The sequence below is a fragment of the Helicoverpa armigera genome, chromosome 16 (genome assembly GCF_030705265.1).
Source record: "Helicoverpa armigera isolate CAAS_96S chromosome 16, ASM3070526v1, whole genome shotgun sequence".
Lineage (NCBI taxonomy): Eukaryota > Metazoa > Arthropoda > Insecta > Lepidoptera > Noctuidae > Helicoverpa > Helicoverpa armigera.
This window is the reverse complement of record NC_087135.1, coordinates 5,089,638-5,113,649: the sequence shown is the minus strand read 5'-3', so window position 1 is coordinate 5,113,649 and position 24,012 is coordinate 5,089,638. Positions and strand designations below refer to the sequence as shown.

General features: G+C 36.6%; 1 protein-coding gene across 5 annotated transcripts in view; it reads left to right on the top strand.

Moving 5' to 3' along the window:
- The window catches only part of LOC110384536 (semaphorin-2A), a 284,393-nt gene that overhangs the window by 251,226 nt on the left and 9,155 nt on the right, over positions 1 to 24,012 (top strand). For all 5 annotated transcript variants that reach the window (XM_049844508.2, XM_021345848.3, XM_049844507.2 and 2 more), the window contains 5 exons: positions 798 to 905; positions 12,525 to 12,795; positions 15,173 to 15,403; positions 16,947 to 17,205; positions 18,633 to 18,787. In XM_049844508.2, coding sequence (XP_049700465.1) covers positions 798 to 905; positions 12,525 to 12,795; positions 15,173 to 15,403; positions 16,947 to 17,205; positions 18,633 to 18,787 — 1,024 coding nt within the window. The remainder of the gene's footprint in view (positions 1 to 797; positions 906 to 12,524; positions 12,796 to 15,172; positions 15,404 to 16,946; positions 17,206 to 18,632; positions 18,788 to 24,012) is intronic.

Here is a 24,012-nt window from a genome sequence, read left to right as displayed (position 1 = left end):
AACTTTGGCTCTTTGTTGTTATTTCATGCAGCATTTCATGATATTGTGTTTCATATTTTTTGATATTATTTGGTACCTACACTCGTGAGGAGATGCAATGAGTATATCGAAATACCATATGTAAATTAAATGACTTTTGTGCTAGTTTAATCTACGGTGTTACGTGCGAAAATAAGTCTACAGAATTTTGACAGTTTCACATTTGTTATTTAGTTTTAGATTATAATTCCGAGAAGTAGGATAGCACTTTTAAAAATAAAAAATAATGATCATTGAAAAATTGAACTTTAATGAACTGAAATGGACCAATATAGCAGTGTTTTAACCGGTAAAGCGAGCAATGCATTTCTGTCGTCCGGAATATTAATGCCCCGTTTAATATTTATGTCGAAGGCAAATTTGCATAATCACAGGCTGTGAATACTCATACACACCCACGTACTTTCGAATTACTATTATTCCAATGAATTTTGCCCGAGGTAGGGTATGCGCATCGCACCATTGATGTGTTCCGATTGTTTGCATTACAGTTTATTTTTGCTACGTGCTGACAATGGAGGTTTTATGTTTTGTCGGCGTCTCGTTAAATCGGTTCATTTCAGTTGTAAGCTAAATTGTGCACGAAATTATTGGTGATTGATTGATTTTGTCTCATTGCTCGGTAAAAAAAAATCAATACATCGTTAATTAATTTTCAATTTAAATTCATTTTTCATGAAGTGCATAAAAAACATTTATTTTTTGTTATAATATCACCAGTGTTCAACCAGTGTATTAAATTATCTTATTGTTTTCAGCACTTCGACTGTCGGAACCACGTTCGAGTAATCCAACCAATGGGTGATGGATCTCGCCTCTATGTCTGCGGGACCAACGCACATAGCCCGAAGGATTGGGTCTTATATGTAAGTAATTCATATTTTAATAAGCTTAAAAAATCGTGTGTGTTTGTGTGAATGTTCTACTTTGTCTTAGAGGAAAGTTTCACAGTCGGAATTTTAAAACACAACACTTTTGAGATCGGAAGAAAACCACGACCTTTTTAAAAATTGTACGTAAATATGTACTGATGCTACCTTCATAACTGGAACTTGAAACTTTACCCACCTTCCCACTCATTTAACATTATGGACATAATGGAGACAATCTATGACAACTTCCGACTACATCCCACACTTAATTGCTACTGGGAATCAGTGGGTGGAAAAAGCCTCAAATATTCTCCTACTTACTGTTTACACCCTTTTAACCTATTACTATCGATGGTCAAGTTTACGTGTATAAAAATATACGTTATCTTAATCCTTCTGGGAACAAAATGTTATATGAACAAAAGTGAACCTTTACCTGACCTGGGAATTAACGTGGGTAAGAATAAACCTTTTCTCGGCCTCTGTGGTGAAGGAAAGTAGGTTTATCCTGCCCGGAAATATATGTGGTTTTACTTATTTATTTACTCTTTTATGCATGGCCATAATATATAGTTAATACCTATCCGTGAAAGGTCACTTAATTCCACGTGTATCTTAGTGTAGTCTCACTGAAACAAAAGTAATAGAAATATCGTGATAAGCTTTAGCAATATCAATTAATTTTAAATCAAAATACGGTTTTAATTAGAATAAACAGTTAAACAGTGCTCAAGTCCTTACATTTTGCGACGCTATCAGCAAACATCTAGAGAACAAAATCTCTATTCTAACGCAGACAAGTGTAAAATAAACAACGAGACGCGACTATTTTATGCGACGATTTCCATTACATGGGCAACACGGGTATCTCGGAGCGCACTCTCCACATGCGATGCAACGAAATGCGAGCTATTATCTAAAGACCCACCCCACTCGAGCTGATCCCGACATGAGCCTTGGACAACAGCCAGCGACGCAACAGATCTCCAACAGGTCCCAACTTATTTATGTTACAGATAAAAGCGACACTATTCAATGATAAATTATTCACTTGTCACCAGCAATTGTTTTACATTGAATTTCTAAACGAATTTAATTTAAATTAAAAGGTATTCTCAAGGAGTTCAGACTATGCTTTCTCTGTACCTAGATGAAGCCAAATCCTTTGCATTCTCCAAGACTCGCAATTTTCCTAACATTGTACAGTGATGCTCTTTAAATTTCTATTTCGCTCGTTTATACCGACGACAAACTCAACGAGACGGTATTAAGCGTCCATTCTACATGCAGCTGGATGCATCCAGTACATAACGCACTTCCTCGGTAGCAGGAACCGCGACAAATTTCACGGGGAGCGAGTCCAAATGACGCCGTAACGTGAACGAAGATTTTCACGACGTCAGAAATTTCTAACCGAACGCCTTCAGATCCCATCCACTGACGAGTTTTAACTTCAAAGAATTTTCCTCAGTCGAAATTCAAAATAAAATTCGCAACGAGTTGCGACCACTCAAGATTTATTATTTATTAGGCACTTATAGTGTGACCAGCGTGGAGCCGTCCAAATGGATGCCATTTGAGACCCCGCGATGGTATGATAAGTGGTGTTATTTTCATGAAAATAATTTTTAAAACTCATAAAGCCAACTTTCCACAATAGGTATCGAAAGCAGACCGCAATAAATTTCAGTGTGGCCTGTTCACCTCTCACTTTCCCTGCTCTTGACTTTCATATAATTTTATGATGTATTGGCGGTCGTTTTGACCCTTCACACATTTTATAGCAGTTCTGTTACTGTAGAGTTTGGGTCTAATGGGTGCATACAAAAATGTGAGGATAGAATTATAATAGGATTCACATTGAAGATCATTTTTGTAATTGGCTCTGAGACCAGTACCAGTATAGTATGGTATCAGGCTGAATAAGGGTCCATTTAAGTTTATTATTCAGGCTTGGAATGTAGGTAGGAACACTTTTGAAAATAAATTATTTTAAAATAATGACATCCACTTCTCCTATAATTACTTTACTTGCATTCATAATAATATCTACAACTGAAAAACAAAACACCAAAAACACTTATCGAACATTTATCTGTTCCCCGTCCCGCCATGAAAATAAATCACACAAGTCGAAAATTCGCACTAATAGGAAGCCAAAAATTGAAAATATATCATCTATACGTTCGTAGGGAGGGGACACGAGACCGCGCTGATCCCAGTCGTTGGGACTCTTTTGTACAGAGCACTGTCAAAACAGAGATAGTTGCGCATTTAAATATCACTGGATATTAATTCCCTTTGGAAATTGATTTAATTAACTGCTAGATTGGTTAGAAGCTCATTGAAGTTTATTTATCGGATTACTTTTTCCGGTCTGTATTTTTACATTTTGCATTCACAAGGTCCTTCAAACAGAAAATGCCTGATAGTTTTATTTTAAAAATATATTTCACTTATAACGCTCAACATAAAAAAATACAGAAATAAAACAACTGAAATGTATACTACAACACAACGCTACCACAGAGCAATAAATAAAATAAATGTTATGGACCAAGTGATAAATTGGGCAGTATACATAATGCCCGGTCATTATGAAAAATGCCCAATATGAGAGTGCAATTTGATAAAAATTATTCAAATAATCAAATTGACCGGGCACTATACATATTGCCCGTGACCTTTTGGGCAAAGTAATACAAACATATTGAATTTCATTTTCTTAACATAACACATCCCATATTAATTGACCCAGCATGGAAGTAAGCACGCAACATGCAGCAAGCATGGCTTCTGTCACGGCTCCGGCGCTGCGGGGCTCCGGCGATCCCATGCGAGCTTATCGTCGCAGATGGTTTTCACGCTCACCACCGCAGCTTCGGCTTGCTGGCCGGCTCCGCCGGCCAGCCTCAGCCGCGGCGGCGAGCGTTTCATCTACCTGCGCCTCAGCTCGCAGGCCGCCTCGCCCCTCCGCGCCTACGCGGTTTTGAATTGCACTCTAGGGGTAGGGCAGACAAGACTACGTGGAGTCGGTTTTGCAGCGATTCGTTTTCGTCACTAAGTTCAATTTTTAATATAATGTTTTGAATCCATATTAATTTCTACCATAAAAAAAACGAGCCAAGAAAAATGAGATCAAGAAAAACGAGGCCGAGTTAGTAAATCAGATGACAATTGTCCAATTAATAATTTTGTATCTAGACTTGTAATTTTTCATTAAAATAGAACATATAATTTAAAACAATAATCATAAAATATGTAGCAAGTAACAGGATTTATTTATTAGAACAACTGCCACCCTCGCACCGCATAAAATATAGCTTTATTATCAAATTGCCCAACTATCATGTAGCAATATAATAATGCCCGTACAATGTGATAAATAAAGAAGTTAAGATAGTTATTAATCACATGGCCCGATAAAGCTAGACATTATTCATAATGCTCGGGCATTATTTATAATGCCCGAATTAATCACATGGTCCATAACATAAATACAAAGTGCAAAGTCGCGCGTTATCTGCACTATGAGTAATGTTGCCCTCCTCTTAGGGCGCGTCAGTTTCAAAAATTGAGTGAAATCACATGTACGCGATTGATAGGGCGAATGCGACTTACGGAGACGCATGAGCGAAATCGACCGAACGATTCATATTTGCTGCAACCACCAATTTATATCTATTCTGTTACAAATAGCTGTAGCCGATTGGACGGGTATTGGAAACAAATGACGCGGTAGTTTGTTTGTAGTGGTATTGCTGACTTTTTTTTTCAATATTGTGGCTATGGGGGAAAATTGGGATTGGGATTATGGCATTTGGATAACGTTTCGTTTTGTGTATCAGTATTTTTTTCCTTAAAATATTATTTCATTATGCTTGGGTTATGTATAGGAGATTATAAATCTTTACCATTTAGGTCTCTTATAGTTTAAAATGCTCATAAAAACAATTTTCATAGCTACGTAGATAATGTATATTTTTAACCTAAATTGCAAACACTACACAAAACACTATGGGCCTTACTACAAAAACTTTAAACCCTGTTTTACACCTGTCTAATAAAATTTTGGCTGCAAAATGAACCATATGTCAACGTCATAATTTGACATTTTTTTAGACAAGGCATAAACTGACGTTTAAAAGTTTTTGTGGTAAGACGGTATACGTTTATTTGTGTGTTAAAATCGAACCATACATAAATCTCCTAAAATCATTCTGGTAAACCATGAAAAATGTCCAAATCACAATTTAATGTTTATTTATCCAATACTCGTTAAGAGAAGCTTTATTGTGATTACATTACATTTTTCCACCTCATTTGGTAACTGTGACGAAAAACAGAATCACGTTTTCATTTTAAATGGGCACAATCAATAAGCTGGGCTTATCGCATTTTTTACGAGATAAATTCGATGTGTTTTAAATCTGCTATTAGGTACGTACAAATGGGTGTATTGTCGGAACAGGTAACAAACGGCGGGTACTTTTATTTTTCGTCTGATCACACTTGTTCTTTTAGCGCCGGTGTTGCCAACGGGCGCTTTAAATTGTCTTTGTGTCTCATTCTTTGTGCTCATAAGGTTCCAACGTTATTGTTGTTAGATTTATTGGGTTTTATAATTACTTGCTCCACTCTTGCTTTGTAGACACTGTTCTTTTAGTCCGTGCTATCAAACTGTTCTAAAAGAGAGTATTTAAAATTGGTTTTCCTGAAAACTGTTATTTCATGCAAATTGTCTATGATATTTACTCTCTATTTGTTGTTGAATTCCAATAACTGAGATGTTAGACTGCAGTTACGGGTTAAATTGGTTCGACATACGAGTGACCATATTTTGTGCTAAGGGTTACGAATTCGATTTCCGCAAGGGGATAAACATTTTGTATACAACTATACCTTGGTGTCTGGGATTTATGGGTCCGACAGTACCTTTAAAGTACTGGATAAAAGTCAATGTAATTTGGCCTTTATTGGATGCTTAGCTAAAATTATAAAAGCAGGTATTTACTGCAGACGTAATAAGTTAAACGTCAACAACTACCAACTACCACTGTATTTTGTCATATATTTTGATTACCAAAGATAATACCAAAACCCATTACGTACCCATAACCTATCAAAATCGTACAAGTTATATTACCTACTATTAAAGCATCTTAGTACAAGGAGGTCAAAATTTAAAACACAAATAGAGAGACCCAGTTGTCCCCGCATAAAAAAACGGCAATACCCTACAAAAGCTGAACTAGCAAAACTTGTGTCCTAAAATAAGTTGGGCCAAGTTTCCAGTGTTGTTTACTCGAAACTTTACCGCGAACACAAACTAGGGGAGGTTTTCATACGGACCTTTACAACTTTTGTACACATCCCTGTAGTTATCATAAGGGTTTCGTGTTGATCTAAAAAGTTTTGCCTCCGATTCCACTCGATTAGGCTTTTTTTTCTTTTACTTTTTTTCAGTCGCAATCTTTCAGGTTGTGGAATTTTTGAGTGGCTGGTTAAATGGTGTATGATAATATGTCACATATTTATCAATAAGTATTTAACAATCCTATCTTTACGTTACATGCACGTGTGTATCTATATAAAAGGTGAAACTACAAAATTCAGTAATTCTTTAGTACCTACAGCAAAACACATTAACTAAGAAACTTTAAAATAGATTTTACACAGTGAAAATAAATTCACTTCAAAGAAAATTCTATACACATTAATTGCTGTAAAGAACAGCGATGTGTGCCGTAAAATAAAAGCATAAACACAGTGTAATATCGCTAGCTTAAAACTCGATGGAAACTATCGCGAAACAACCCACACACTGAATAATAGATTCTAAAAGTGTGTAATAAATAGCCTAGGACGCTTGATAAGTGGCGGGCCCGCGTTAGGCATACACTGCCGACGCGAACAAACCTGCTATTATACTCAAATTACACTACCTATATATATACTACACAAGAATTACAAAGACAAAGGTACCTATTCAACATTCCATTACCACGAATTGCATTACTGTATACCCCAACAATGCCATGATTCACTATTAAAGCACGAACTATTTATTCTTCCTCGCCGCATAAAGCGCAATCAAAATGTTCAGTGCCATTTCCCTCTTTGTAACATAATTATTCATGTCGATAGATCAACAAGCTTTCGCGTCATCATACAATAATGTTTATGGCATAATAAATGGTGCAAATTCAACTCCCGCGCCGCACCGCTGAGTGCACTTCGGAAAATCACTTTATAATCTATGCAACGCTGCATTCGGCTGAACACCGACGCCGCATAACCATTTTTGTGCATTACATGAATGCAGCTGGCCGTAAAATTTTATACAAACAACTTTGAAACTAAGTGTACTTATTTTGTATGTGGAAATTGACTTAGTTTCGAAGTGTGTATTTGTATTAGCGTACGATGAACGGTTACGGCTTGTGTGCTGCTGTTTTGGAATTTCTCAGTAACTTTCAAGTTTCTTGTTGTGTGCTGAACAGCTTAAACTTAAATATTTAGTCACTTCTGTGCCTATTCATTGTAGAAAAATATGTGATCTGAAGGATGAAAGCCAAAGCATATTTTATCTGACATTTATTCCTATCAAAATCAATTCTAAGTCCACCGTTGGTATAATCCAACGTACATAGTTTGACAAATTGATTTTCACGGAACTGGTCCTTTGAGCCTAAATTTTTAATACGTACCGAGTTACCCGAGTCTGTAATTTGTGACGTCAAGCCTTCGACTGTATGTTCAGTCAATTAAATGTTCGTAACTATTGTCTTCCCTTCCACGTGACGCGAGGGGCAAATTTATTTGAAACCTGTCACACTGTCTCGCTTGACTGGCATGTTTGTATCTTGCCGATATTCTACGAAACTGCTTATTATTTACTCAGGACTGTTACCAGGTACAATTTTAGTTCCTGTCTTTAACTGTACCAGTCCTCGGTGAATTAAGTCTGAATATTTAATTCAAGTTCCTTAGAAGGAGGTTTTTTCTTTATGTCTGTAATCAAAAGCAATTCACTTGTGACTCGGTAATGAAGCAAGGTTCATAAATGCTGAGTACATTCTGTGTGATTATAAATAACAATAATGTTCTACTAGAATTTTATGTTTCTTTGACTGCGTATTTTCTTGGATTTTCTATTATAATAAAAGTTAATGGAATATTTTCTCGTGAAGCAGTAAGTTATCAAGACAAAGTGTTTTAGGATTTATTCAGACCAACCGAAATTGGATTCAAAATTTCAAAAAATAAAATAAATTATTCAAACAGTTCGGTAATTCACAAGCATTTTGTCTCGTATGACGTGAAATGAATAGGTTTTTTATTGATCTAAAAGGCATAGCCGTATTTCACACAGCGCACTAGAGCACAGGTGCAATAGCTATCTCATTCGGAATTAGTATCCAATACCGCGTGTACTTTACGATTGCCTACGTCTGTCGCTTTGTTAAGTTCCACGTTTTAATGCTATTTTGTTCCTTTGTGTTAGTTTTGCTATTTTATTATCGTTTTTTATTAATTTATTTATGAAAATAAAATTTGAACAAGTAAAGGGGCTAATAAAGGCCTCGTAGATAAAGTTACTTTTAGGAAGTTAGGTTTTGAACAAGTTTTTAATTTAAAAAGTATTATTCCATATAATTTTTTGAAGTTTAGAATTTAAAGAGAAAACAATCATCTAACATCACCTTGACAACTGATGAAATATTTTCAGAGAATTCTTCTTTTATCAGATTTCCCGTAACTTACGTTTCCTTTGAAATAAATAAATAATTTGCACATGCCGCTATCATCCTTATGCGGCAGGCCGAAGTTTTCCTCTATTCACGTAAACTACGCTTATTTCTATTTCAAGCTTGCGAAATGTGTTCAGTCTCTGTGAGTAATATGCGGCTAGCAAACTTCAAGTTCCACTTGGATATTTTGACTGGGCACATTGCCTATGTGTTGTCTTTGAATTATTTTTAAAAACATTATCGAAATGATTTTTTTTTTTTTCAAATTATATAATTAAAGGTACTTTTTATTGCATTAATGATTGTGAATTTAATTTAAATTTGATCAAGTGCCTATTTGGTGAGCTTATTGTAATATAATACTGCCTACCCTATGTGATTTTCAACATTTGAAATCAAAATCAAGCATTAACGTTCAGATTACAGCAACACACCCACTTCATCTACTCGCTCCTAAAAGACGAATTCAGCTTACTCCAAGCAATTTAGATTAAAGTCAGTTTAAATTAATATTTGTACAAGTGCTTTACATTTGTTATATCAAGAGCAATATGTCGTTATAAATTCAGATCATCCCCACAGGTTATTAACTGATAGTGACGTGGTTGTCAAAACTTTGCCTCCCCACAATCTCGTACAATCCCGGGATCCCTTATGCGTTTGAAAGTTTCTCCTTCCAATACACGCACTGACAAAGACAACTTTACTAATGTATGTCGCAACTCGTAACATATTCAAAACTTGTATAATTATTGTCTAAACACGTAACTAGTTATTATCTGAAGTTGCGGGGTTCTCATTCCTCTATATTCATTTTCTATCGTAACTATACATTTCTAGATTAATAGTGCTGTAAGTTTGACAATTTGAACTTTAACGTAGTACCATTATAATCACGTAAATATCCCTTTTCTATAATTACTCCAACGAAATTACTTTTGTCCTCCCTTATTACATGATTACATAAGACTCGATATGCGTAGTTAATCGCCCAATCAACTAAATTTGTGCTATTAGATTTCCTTGATTGGAACATACATCACTTCAAAATCAGGTCAAATTGAAGTATCAGTTGATTATACCTATGTATATTTATTGTGAGTTCTACAACTTTTGAATACGGTATTTTATCCAAGCAATTTAAAAACCCGAAACACAGTAACATCCACTTTCTTGTATAAATATTCAGACATTACCTATCCTGTACAAACTCGTAGTGAATGTCTTGAAAGTTTCCCGTAGGATATTACGTAGGTAACGTATGTATTCACAATGTATCGGGAAGCCATTGTCGTATATCATGCGACCGTGTATCTGAAGGTGCCAACTATTCTCTTGTCTAGATACCGTATTTTACTTTGAAACGTTGTAAACTTTTAAACGCCTGTATCGTATCTCTATAAAGTTTGACGTACTTGTAACGGTATTATTTTAGGGTTGGACTTTAAAATTAACCATTTCAATATTAAAGACCGAATCTCGTTAGCCAGCTCTGAAATATTTATAGGATAAAACAATCAAATTCGGTTAAGTTTTTGGTTGTACGTCAATTAAAATTGACGAACTGACAATCTACTGAAAAGTTTTAATGGGTCGTTCCCGATGTTTTATTTGAATTAAGTTACTTGAAGTATCGATATTATTGAGGGAAGAGAACATTCAAAAAAAGGTTTATGATAAAGTCCGCAAAACATGGAAGATTACATTTGTTTAGCTTTCAGACCCACAGTATTGTCCAATTACAGATCAAAGAAATCAAACAATTTTGATATCTTAACGAGCAGTATTGAAACAACAACAAATAATACTGAGTCAGACAATCTTCTGATTGGATCAGTAAAGTTTATTGTAGTAGTTTGTCATAGGATACAATGAGCACAATATTAACATTTCTACGAATGCACAACCCTTATAGACATAATATACAGTCTAGACACGAAGTAAACATCACTATCTACGTTGAATAAAACATTAATATCTTTAGGACGAACATTAAATGTAATATCTTTAACAAAAATAGATTGCCATCATAAATTCAAAGACAAAATCTCGCCTCTGAAGTTTCAATTCGCATCATTAGACCGTCAACGTTTCATTCTGTGAATGAAAAGCCTTCTAGATGCTAATTTGGTGGGCAAACAAAAGCTAAGGCCTAATGAGGGACGCTTGCGGGTTCGTAGACAAACTTTCTTATTCAACCGAAGGGAGGCCGCGGGCCCTTCCGCCCGGACCATTTGCTTGTTTATCCTGGACTTAGGATCGCGCTTCGATGCTGAAAGGGAAAATAATGTCGCAAAGAGCTTCAGAGTTTGGTGTAAAGTTCACAGTGTATTCTACTCGTTAAGGTTTTGTGTGCCAACGATACAAGGGGACACCTTAGACTTTGTTCACGATTGTACACATAAGGAGGAAATTGAAAAAAAATATATACCACTAGTGTATATATAAAGTAGTGGACTGTTTTCTACAATATTTTCCCTTTGCTAATAGAATTAATGAATAGAATTTCCCTCAATAGTCGATCCTATTTTTAACGCGTTGTAAGTGTCGATAATCGTGACGTTATTTGTGACATTTTGTAGCAATTCTTGTAATGCGTAGGTGTCTTGTAATGTATTATGATTTACGACAAACATAACCATTACTACAAGACACCACCAAGTGGGTTAAACGTAGCCTTAGGCCAGCCAAAGGCTGATTTATATACATTATCAAACACGATTTACGCATGTCCGGTTTAAATAACGTGTAAAGCTACAAATGGTTTTCCGATAAAAGTCAGAATACAAGTAAGGAAGGAGGAAAATCTTGCCCCCGGGCGGTCGGGCCGGCACGTCTTCGCATGCCTAATTTAATCCTCAGCTTATTGAAATAAAAACGACATAGGTTTTCGACAGGTGCCGCGGGCGACGCGAGTGCGGGAGGGGAGGGTCACAGGTGGCCCCGATGGTCGCAGCGTCGTTAAAATTTACATAAAGTCTCAATCCACGACGACGGGCGCCGCTGCCCACCCCACGTTTATGCTACATTTAGTAATTTTATGATAATTTCGAAAACCGTACCGCCACCCATCGCATTATACTAATAGAGGAATTCTCCCGAGCACCGTGCAACGCCGAAAAAATTCGACCGCCTTCAAAATAATAAGTTTCGGTTAATAAATCGCACTGAGCGCGAAACGCACATAAATTTTTGGAAAAATTAATAGCAGATGTGTTGTTGAGTTGCACGGGGGACGAGCCGGGGGCGGCCGACTGGCCACTGCGCTGTTACTGACTTTGAAACGCATAAATTCGGTCGTTACGTTTTGTTTTTTAGATATAAATATATTTTTGATTAATGGCGCATAAAATCGAAACGTTCACGCGTGGAAATTTTAATATTTTTGGAAACTTTTTATTCACCCTCTACAAACATCCCTACTTTGGTGTTTCGGAAATTGGGGTGTTTTGAAGCTTTAATTAACGTGTTTACCAAAACGCACACCCTTATCCACAAACAATTGTGGAGATAGGTACTTTATACGCAGTTTAAATCAGAGGGGATATTAGTAGCGAAATAATTACACTTTCAAAATGAAATTACATAGGTAAGGTTAAGTAGAGTTATGATTTAATAACAATGTTGTGCCGACTGTGAAACTCCAGTTTATTGCGCTATATGATATAAAAGCACCTGTTTCAGTGTGTAACTTACAATATTACCTACATAGCAAAGCAGAAATAGTCCGTAAAATACAATAAACTGTGTTATTACTTTGATTGCATTCTCATTCGTATAACAACACGTGTACGCAATTTTGAAGAAAATATTATGCTGGAAGTGGCCGTTTGAAGACTATAATGTTGCTTTGTTACAGTCCAACTTGACGCACCTGCCGCGTCATGAGTACGTGCCAGGCATCGGCATGGGCGTCGCCAAGTGTCCCTACGACCCTGCTGACAACTCCACGGCCCTGTGGGTGGAGAGAGGCAACCCTGGAAGCTTACCTGCCCTCTACTCCGGCACTAATGCGGAGTTCACCAAAGCGGACACCGTCATCTTCAGAACTGATCTCCATAACTTGACGACGGGGCGACGCGAGTTTGCCTTCAAGAGGACCCTGAAATATGACTCCAAGTGGCTTGACAGTAAGTGTTTTTCTAATAGAACTGGAATATCGTCATAATATTCTATGTTATGAAATTTTGGGCTAGTTTATATACAATTTAGTGTTGTTCAGTTGTATTCGGCTAATTATTTCCACAATTTATTTCGAGCTAGACTGTAGGTAAGCACCGTAATAAAACGTAAACGAAATGTTTTTCTGTATAACAATGTGCCTATTTAATGCTTTTCGGCCAACATTTTACCACCATAAAAATGGTATTACGTAGTGTAGTCCAGCTAATGTTTCTGGACTAATGACTAATGGGTTAGAGGTATATCGAAAATAAACGTGCCTTCTAAGTATCAGATCGACGTTTTCTGATCGAGTGATTCACACTGACCCAGTCAACCGAATCAAAAGCGATATCGAAATTAAATCAATATCGAAATGAGCGTGATCATTGCTGGCCAACAATGGTCGGGTATCCATTAGGTTGAAAGCGAGCCGGTAATAATAAGGACAAATGTTACAATTATCGGTGCTTACACGATTTACACGGGAATTGGCCTGTTTGCGATTAAACAGCCGAAATTAAACTGTTTTGCCTCAAACGAGCATCGATGTCTCGCGGTTCCATGCGTGGACTATTCCTAATTGGTACATAGTTTTGTTGATTGCTCATTTTTTGTGCTTGTTAATTCAACTAATCGATTGAGACGCTAAAAGTTTATATGTCTGAATTATTATTCTTTGAAGTGTAGATGTGTCTACACATAAATTACAAAATCTTTTATGTAAATATTTATCTATGATTTATTCTTGACTATTTATCTAATTAAAAAGTAAATTCAGTTTTCATTTTGCTTACTTTTGATTTAACTAGTTGAAATAAAATTAAAAGTTCAATTACTAAGTCAGTACATTTTCGTAAATCTGCTTATTCTATTAAAATTATCGCTGACGTTGAAAAAAGCAAATTATGAGTTTTATAAAACTAATTATACTATCTTTATAAACCTGAGCTAGCTTAATGTAAGGCAAAAGACTATTCTTAATTAAAAATCACAACGTTGAGCCTAGGAGATAAATTATATTATTACCTTATAACGTTCATTCAATGAAAACTTAAACAGTAATTCCTAAACAAATATTTACACAGACACCTCTTTAGAATAAAGACTTTAATTGTTCAGATTTAAATACGGAATTATTATTGGAACAATTGGGACAGACCCTTTTAGCCGTTAATTTGTGTGGCACGGTACTAGCGAAATAGAAATTACGCTTGTGTACAAATTTGCGTAATTTCCGTTAATATTGCTCTGTTCATTACATTCGGCCCTTTATTACTAACGTTTCGAATGCCACTAACAGTTAATTATATTCATTTAATTTTCATTTGTATGAAACCCTTTTTAGTATTCATTCTACTTCTAAGTTGCGTTCTGAATTAATTCGTTTCTTGCTCCCATCGGCAAAAAGTGTTTTTGAACCCAATAAATCCGTAATAGCAAATATTTTCTCTTTATTAGAGGATCATAAAAACTTTTGATAAATCAATAAATATAAAGAGCAAGTTTCTTTTATAATACAATATGTTACAAATCGATTCCCATTTATGCGAATATTACATCAAATGGATAATTCAACTTTAATAGAATTTTTCTATTGATCGCCTATTTTATTATACCTAGAATATTCTTAAATTTTATGTGACATTCATAATTCTTAGTAATATCACGTACATCAACTGCATCAAAAGAGGGTTTATCACCACTATTAATTAAATGAAGCCAAATTTATGAGCGTAATAACTTTAAAAGTTGTGAAACCTTACTGCTTATTAAAGACTATATCTTAAGCTTAATGTTAACTGCCATTGTAGCGTGTGCTGCCGATGATATTATTCAACAATGTGAATAGAGATATCGGGTGTAAGGCGCGCGTCCGTATTCCGTAATCCGCGGCACGTGGCCTTTTCATTATACGACCAACAAATAAGCACTTATTAATGCTGCCTATAAACGTCCCGTGTGACATAATTGTCACCCACGGCTTCATCTAATATTTATTGCATATCACACGGAATAACAGCAATTTGATACTGCGGTATTAACAGTGATTGTGGGAACGCACGCTTGCCAGAATACACTAAATATATTCATAATTTTACGAAATTATTACACTGCGACGTACCTATTGTAATTTAACTTGACAACTCGCTATTAAATGGGAATCATAATGTTTATTATTTATGAAAACTGATATCAAAGTGCCTTCCTAAGTTTAAAACTAGAGTAATTCAAAGTGCTTTACTTTCGAATATCAATTACGTTCAAGTTTTAAGTGATGAGAACTTTGTAAATCATTTTCTTCGGACTATATTCATGTTTATTAACCTGGTGTTATTTTTTTAGAGCCAAACTTCGTGGGGTCGTTCGACGTTGGGGACTATGTGCTGTTCTTCTTCCGTGAAACTGCTGTGGAGTATATCAACTGCGGGAAAGCGGTGTACTCGAGAGTAGCGCGAGTTTGCAAGAGGGATACCGGCGGCAAGAACATACTCAGTCAAAACTGGGCCACATACTTGAAAGCAAGACTGAACTGCAGCATACCTGGAGAGTTTCCCTTCTACTTCAATGAAATACGTGAGTACTTTAAGCTATTATTATAAGTTTGTTACTAATTTAGACTTGAACAACCAGTGTTTTGTCAAGGAGCTTCAATAAATGATACGGGTCATGATTAACCTGAAATAATGCTATCTAAAGAAAAACATATTAAATAAGCTATCGAACTTTGTACAGTTAAAATATCTCTCTACCATTTTGACTTGAGAACGTTGTCGAATTGAGACTTACCGTTCTTTACATTCAAAGCACACTAATATTGACTGTCAGTCCCGAGCAAACATTTTGAGTTCCAAATTCAAAGTGCATAGTACGATTTTACGAGAGTCTAGCCGATTCCGTTCTGCACTTGGGCACGGGACCTCCCAGACTGTGTTCATATAATATTAACGTCGGAGGTTCGCGCCGTGCCACGGCTTTTCACGCGGACCCACTACTGTCACTGAATAACTCATGAGAATGTAATAGGTACTCAAGTGCTCACTATTTGCTCTAGCTGTGTTATTTACATGTTGTTCGAGCAATTAGATTCGCACCAAAGTTTGCGATCGGTGCGATCCGAATACGGTCCCGCAATGGTACAATAGAAAGAATTCTGGCTATAAAGATTCCTTTCGTGTTCATTCTTCGTCAGCCATAAAATGTTGTGTCCCAAAATTGCTTATCTACACAATGATTTTTCCTTATACAAAGCCGAATAGAATACTTATTTACGTTCAAATACTACGAACGAAGATAGAATCGGGATGTGTGCTTGAGCAAACGTGTGTTTAGTCTGCCGACAACAAATACTGAAAGCACCTTGCAATAACCATAGTTTGTACAATTTGCAGTTCAAAAACAACTTGTATAATACCATAAACTGGCCAAACTGTTAGCCAAACTGTTGCAACTTCACCATAGATATTAGGTTGAGAGCCCACAATTATAACAATTTGATAGTACACTAAAGTTTGAACAACTAAGAACGGATTAGACATCATGACGGCGCGCTTGATAAATTTTAGCTTTACTTGTCCAATAGTTTGAGATTCAATTTAAATTTAAATTACTTTTATAGCCCTCTTTGATATTTTACACCTGAGTGGATTATAAATTCTATAAAAATAAAACTTCGAAATTAAAGCTCTTCTTGTAAATCTAGTTTAATCTTGCATAAAGATAAAATAAATAATTGCAAAGTTTATCTTGTCTGCTATCTAAATCTACATTTAGAAATTTAATTTTAGACGAAATTCATTAAGAATTTAATGTATTAATTACAAAAATAATCCTTATTTAAGTAAATCTATATTAACTAAAATTGTAATAATTCTTCGTAGTAAATTTCATTAATAACCTAACCTAATATTAATGTTACTTTAGGTTACAGAAATGTATATATATTTTATTGTGATTTTGAAAATATTCCCAACCATTATTATCACGTAATATTTTTTTTTAATTTAGGCGTAACTTATAAAAAATGTCACTTTTTAATTACAGCACTATATGTACAAGAAATGTTCAGATAAAGCATAAAAAACAATTTAATCAATAAAATCTCTTTTCCATCCACCAGAGAGCATCTACAAAGTGCCTGGAGACGACAGTCGCTTCTACGGCGTGTTCACGACAGCATCCACCGGTCTCATGGGCTCTGCCATCTGCACGTTCACTATAGGCGACATACAGAAGGCTTTCGAAGGGAAATTCAAGGAGCAAGCGTCTTCAAGCTCTGCGTGGTTACCGGTGATCAGCAGTAAAGTGCCCGAACCGAGGCCTGGGACGTGTGTCAATGATACCTCGTCTTTGCCTGATACGGTACTCAATTTTATAAGGTGAGTGTTTTTTTATTTTTTAAAAGAAGTAGTTTGTTGTAGTTTTGTGAGCTTGTTAAAAAATAAATATCGTTTGCGTATGAAGAAACACACACACTCTCACCAACAATAACACAACATCGTCATGTTTCTTCGTATTTGTGTTCTGTATGTAGCTGTGTACATAAATTAACCTTTCTTATTATTAGTATGATGAATGTGAAATAAATTGGCCAATATAATGAAACAAAGCCATTCTCACACTTACATCATTATTGGAATTTGCAATGCATTGTTGAATTTATTCATTCCAAAGAGCCAGTACGGAGCAGAGAATTAATTTATTTAAAAAACCGGCCGAGCACCCGGATACGCAAAAAGAACAAAAGGCGAGACTGTCGTTATTGTAACAGGCGCGCCGGACGTAAACAAAGTAGAAAATCGTCACTTAAAAACGCGAAACACGATCCTGTCGGGGACGAGGTCTCTAGCGATTCCAGAATTCCACGCTCATTGAAATCCACAGGCACTTTTATCTGGCGACACGTCCTGTTAATTATCCGACGCTCTCACCCCGAGAGCGTTCAATTATTTTTTTTCCCGCTTTTCCATGATCCTCATGTGGAAACGTTGAGATTTTAACACTTCACCTGAACCAGTCTGCTGAAAATAGTATAACATTTTTTATTCATAACGAGAGGAGGTTTTAATTAAATGAATGGTATTTTGTTGTTGGCGTGGAAGCAAATGCTGTATTGTGCGACAGTCGCGGCGACATTATCGTCGCGTGCGATTGTCGCCGTCGCAACCTTACTGTTATCGACATGCTTGTAATGTTTCCGCCGTTACGCTCCGTTGACTTTTCCTTTATTAGACACCTTTACACGCTGCATTGTTTCTGAATAAACACATTTCTGAATATAGAATTCGTTTCAATGGTGACACTTATTGTGCTCAGAAAACATGCCGTTATGCCTCTTGTTTTTAGAATCAATTTACTTAAGAACAATAGCTATTCATTACATATTTGTTAAGAACACTATCACAAATTACAAACTCTATTTTTATAGGTCCTTAGGGTACCTTTTTATTTATCACCTGCCCAAAAATGAAAATATTTTATTACTATCGGCTTTTAGTCAAAATCATTTAGTTAGAGCAATCAGTCGCACCTGAGGGATTTAAAGTGACAATCACAACTCCCTATAAGTAAATCAAGACACTCCTTTATTAATATACTAGCCTATGTTACTTGTGGATAATGTAGCTTTCGAATGGTGAAAGAATTTTAAAAAACGGTCCAGTAGTTTTTGAGCCTGTTCATTACAACCAAACAAACAAAGTTTTCCTCTTTATAATATTAGTACAGATAAACACCAGCTTATTATTTTGAGACTTAACTTAGCCCTAAGTCTAAGCAACTTACTACATAATGGTTTCTTCAACAGATCTCACCCACTAATGGACAGCGCGGTGTCCCACGAGAACGAAAAGCCGATATACTATAAACGAGACCTGTTCTTCACGAGACTCGTGGTGGACAAAGTCAAGGTCGACATGATGGGGCATCAGCTGGAGTACACTGTCTACTATGCTGGAACCAGTGAGTGCTTTTGTTTGTTTATTTAGTAGTAAGGGAATATCAACGTTATTGCGTAGGGGACATGGTGGAGAATAGTTTGGAAGGTAAAATGTTGGTAGTGTAATTTTTCTAATAACTATTATTATGAAATATAAAAAGAAAATTCCATTACTCGTAACACGTACATACTAACACGAAAAGTCGTCGTTTCTCCTCCACCCTTACCTATAGTGGGGACCACATCTACTTAGCAAATATTATAATCTTTTAGCCTGATATAAAAAGGGGGCCCCCAATTCATAGCCACGAACCACACGTAAATTCTGTACATGTTTGAACTCATAAAACATCCCATGTATGCAAATACTCGTCCTAATGTAAAAACCTGATAGCTAAAAATACAAGAGTACTTATACCGTTCCATATTCCTTTCCTTTGTTAACAAAGAGTAATGGCACTTTTATGGATCTGAAAAATAAAACATTAGACACAGTAGACGTCCAATGGTTGAAACAATTAGCGAATTCCGAAACGCAAAGCAATGCGAACAATCAGTGCACGGATACGCCAGGACATAAAATTTCATAAAAGCTCACGAATTAAAAAATGCCTTCCACTGGGAAATTAAAAAGTGGTGGCGAGTGAAAGTGGCACAAAGGCCATAATTCGTCTCGTCCGTGACGGCTGGACGTCTGTCTGCATCGGTGTTGCCCTCCATACCATGAAACAGGGGATTTAGTTCAAAACATGAAAAACCGATTATACGTTCATTGTTTGTACCAAAATGGCGTGCGAAACTCTATAGTTTAAGCGCGTTTGGTACTTCAATTTTATTGACTCCTAAAAAGCTTGCGCTAAAGCTTGTAAATCCCTGCGCTACAATCAAAATATCTATAGCGCAGCTCAGTTGGTAGAATTTAAAACGAATAATGAGGCTCTAAAATAACATTGTAGCGTGTTTTTGAAGCGAGACAAATTTTTATAACTTCGTTTCTAACAAAACAGCCAACAATTAAGATCGTAATTGGTACTACGGACTCACAAAAATGTATCTCGACGTTATTTCCATCCACATTTTCGTAGCAAGTGCTACGTCGTAGCCGAGGGTATGTGCGCGCGGTGCGGCGTAGACCGCAGAGAGTCAACGTCACATTTCCATTGCCGCATAAATTCGGCCCACCACCGCCGTTGTCTAAACAACGCCTCCAAGTGGTAATTTTCGCCTATGTTGTTGCAATTTTCACCAATTTTCTCGAAAATCGTTCCCGACCGAACCGCCCTGCCGAGTGGATTAAACTCACGTAGATATCTAACGAAGGGGGGGTTCGTTTACGGAACAACTTTTACGAAAGGAGAAGCTACGTTTGAGTTGGCGTTTGAAATGCTTGTGTGTAGAATATTAAATTGTTTAAACGTTACCTTTGACGCACCCCACCGTAGCATAGCCACGTAGCATTATAATTACTCTAACTTAATCTACACAATATAACTTTGTTCTAGTGCTCTAAGACTAACTAAGACTGTTTTCCCGAGCACTATTAATAAAGCTAGCATTATTTCGAACAGCATTTTGGGTAACAAAGAGACGGCAACGCAATAGTTTTATGCAACAGTGTGTCGCACAGTGCATAATATACGTTAGAGTAAGTATATTCAAAACCGCAGAGGAAAGGGTAGCGTCCGAAATCCGAAGCGCTCTTAGTTCACTATTATTTACACTCGAGCGCAAAATAAGTTGCACGAAATTCCGTCACAAAGAGCCCGAGGCGTCCCGTGAAAAAGGACAGTTTACTCTTTCAATAAAGAGAGCGCTCGTGCGCTCGCGTCTACCACGGCGATATTGCCTCGTCGCTTACTCCATTTTGAGTACTTACCGCGTTATAATATGCATTAAACTGCACTGGCAGAAAGTTGTAGCGGCGCTCGAGGTGCTAGCAGACAATGAGAAATGAGCGTATGATGCTCCCGCAATGCGGGCCCCACGTCTCGCCTCATTCCATTTGTTTTATCACGCCTAAATCACTGTTGCCAGACAACTTTTGAACGCCCCGCCGAGGTTGATAAAAGTTTGACAGCGACTGTCGTGTACACACCCAGGGATCGTGTTTGTCAATGAAAGGGAACGGAGGTATCAAAGACGTTAAGAGTATTTAGAAGTTAACGAAGTTAATTAAATTCACCGAGTTAGACGTCGACGCCGACACTCTTTAGTATCAAGGGCGCCTTTGTAAACAAACGAACATATTAATGTTAACGTATCGCATGAATACAGACGGAATTAACAACACACTCGAAACTTAATTATTTTGCGTATTTGAAAAAAAAACAATGCAAAACGGGAAAGTTTCTGTATTTAGTTAGTTAGTTTGTTTTCACGAAAATTGTTGCGAGTGCTATGCACCCAAAAAACAGAATATGGGAAATCAAATTGTAAAGTAAGGGTCAGCTTTGACAGCGCGTGCTGTGGTACGAGGCTGCTATTAAAAACGATTTAAAATTCACAGAAGGCTTAACTGCCGAACCACCGCTGGTACCGTCAGAGCAATTTGATGACGTAATTATGTAAGCTCAGACTCACAAAATGCTAAACCTTTGATATTCCGACAGATATGTGGGTATGCTGTCTAGTTCGCAGACCACCTAGATTTGATTATTAAACCACTTTAGAATTCAGCTTTACTACGAACATGTTATGTCTGCATGTCGTATACAATAAGCCAGTAGGCCAGGTAGCTGTTAAAATATTGATTTACATCTTAACCGAAAATTCCCCAATCCCATTAACAATATACATTATTTATGGGCAATTTTGTAATATGAATGACTTGATTTCCCAGTCAAACTAATAAATTTCCTCAAAACAGCTTTATTTACCCCTCTTGAATAACGTTGGTAATAATTCTAAAATAAGTTACCTTGCATAAAATGTAGCGATACGAAGCGTATATCGCTCTTATAAGTATCGGAAACCCATTTGCCTAAGTGCATGAAGTCCAAGTTTTGCCATAAACATGAAATGCGGTCCATGCAAAATGATATGTTAAGGTGTAGGTGAGGTATGGCGGACAAGCGGGCGGGGTTTATGTAGAGCAAGTTGCCGTAGTGCCGGCAATCGTGAGGAGTTAGTGCACCAGCGACGAGCGAAGTATCCCCGACGTGGCATAGCTCCGTGCTTCATCGACGTGCATTGCCCACAGGACGAAAATGAACAATATTTATTGCCGAGTTGCGGTACGATATGCCGGAACGGAATTTCCGAAGTAATTTATAGTTCGCAACACCTTGCCTTCGTAGCTCGGTTCCCAACTCGTGCCATGGTTCAATTTTGATTTCACGTCGAGCATACACGAAAATTCTTTAAATTGTTCTAAATCACTTGATAGAATGGAACGGTTTGCTATTTCCAGAACACAAAAAACTTTTGAAATCTTCATGTCGTTTGGCGAGATCGAATTCAATCGAATCGAAAATAAATTAATTATTCAATTACGTGTATTCCAGACAAGGGAAAAATTCAATCTGGATCCGTCGCTGAACATTTGTGAACCATTTATAAAACGATGCCTTCACACAAACACAAAGCAATTAGTTATACCTATAATTAGCATTCGAATCGCGTTGAACGGGAATAAACATTGATTTTTTATTCCCCCAAAACTGGAGGGAGGCCGTGGTTCCGGACGAGATTGGGAATACTAATGTGTTCACTTTTGAACGGTTATTCGCGCCCCGCTAACGCCCAACGTTTTTTGCATAAAACATCTCATCAAAGGATTGCTAAGGTCCCGCAGTATATTGAATATCAAAAGGTGCACGAACGAGAAAGTTTTGGGAGGTGGAGCGGTCGTGCCATCCCTAATATCGGCCATCGTGAAAGCCTTCTTTAAAAATACACCTTTGGAACGTGTTTGGAATAATCGTTCGTTCAACTTAGTGTATTTATTGAGTAAATAAAAAATGTATTTGAAGTTTGAAACTTTTTTGATTATCTAGTACAGGATTATTTTGTTTAATTTACATTTTGTGGCTTATAACTTTTTTAAACCTTTTATTTGTTTGATGTTTTCGTAAATGAAATCAAACAAATATCGATTGAACGTGCTTTGGTTATGTGTTGTTTGTTGAAAGGTTTATAAATTACGGAGGAACTACGACTTCAGAATGGGTATTATTGAAAGTTTGGCACCCTAGTTATAACTATTTCAAGACCCAATTATGATTCCGATTGTAAAAATGAATCGGGTTAAAAGATTCATGAACATAAAATTTCTTGCGACGATTCTCGTAAAAGTCAGCAGAGCGGTCGCGGGCAAACGTTAAAAACCCACGTCCCTCGATTTACGGCACCTATAAAATACATATTGCGATTCGTGATAAAAGTCTTTGCCGAATTCGTTCATACCGCCAATCGCTGAATTTATCTGTCCTGTCTATGAAATACCTATCTATGTTTCGATGGTCTCGGCCGCTACCAATAGGCCCAACGCTGAATAGGTACCGTTCATATCAATATTTGAGCTTTTGGAAATGCTCTTGCAATATTTATTAATAAAATAGGCTATAAAGCAAAGATTAGTAGAATATCATTTAATACTTTAAATGTTTTGGAGGTAAACAGGAAAAGAATTACACAATAACAAACTCTTGGCGACACTCCCCCTTGGAATTTACAATACACTGCCACCCTGAAATATTATGCAGTAAATTTAGTTGCAGGTGGTGTAATGTATAAAATACAAAAGGTAAAAAACGTCACGGTGTAAACTCCAAGATGAGGGGAACCCGACCGATCTCTAACTGGCAAATCTATACGTTAAACGTGGACTTTTTTATGAAAAGCAATAAAGATGTTAGAGCTACTTTGTGTTTGGGAATTTATACCACTTGGAGGAATAAAACTTATATTGTTCGGGGATCGCAAAAAAGTTTTCACTTAGGCCTGTCGAAGCGAAATCTTTATTGGATTGCGGGATTATTTCTTTTGAGACCGCTGTCGGGAGACGCCGTGATCGCTCGTAAGGAAAATATTATGAAAAAATAATTAAAGAGTTGTCTTACCTTGGATTACTTTTTCCTTGTTCAGATTGATATCTTAATTTGAAAATAGATTATTTCTCAACAAAAATAGTAGCTACAAATATATGAACGCACAAAAAAGGTTGTTCTACCATATAATCTGGTTAATATGTTTTATATGCAGCGAGTGTTGCGGTAACCACGCTTCGGTAGTTTTCTTTGACATTCCG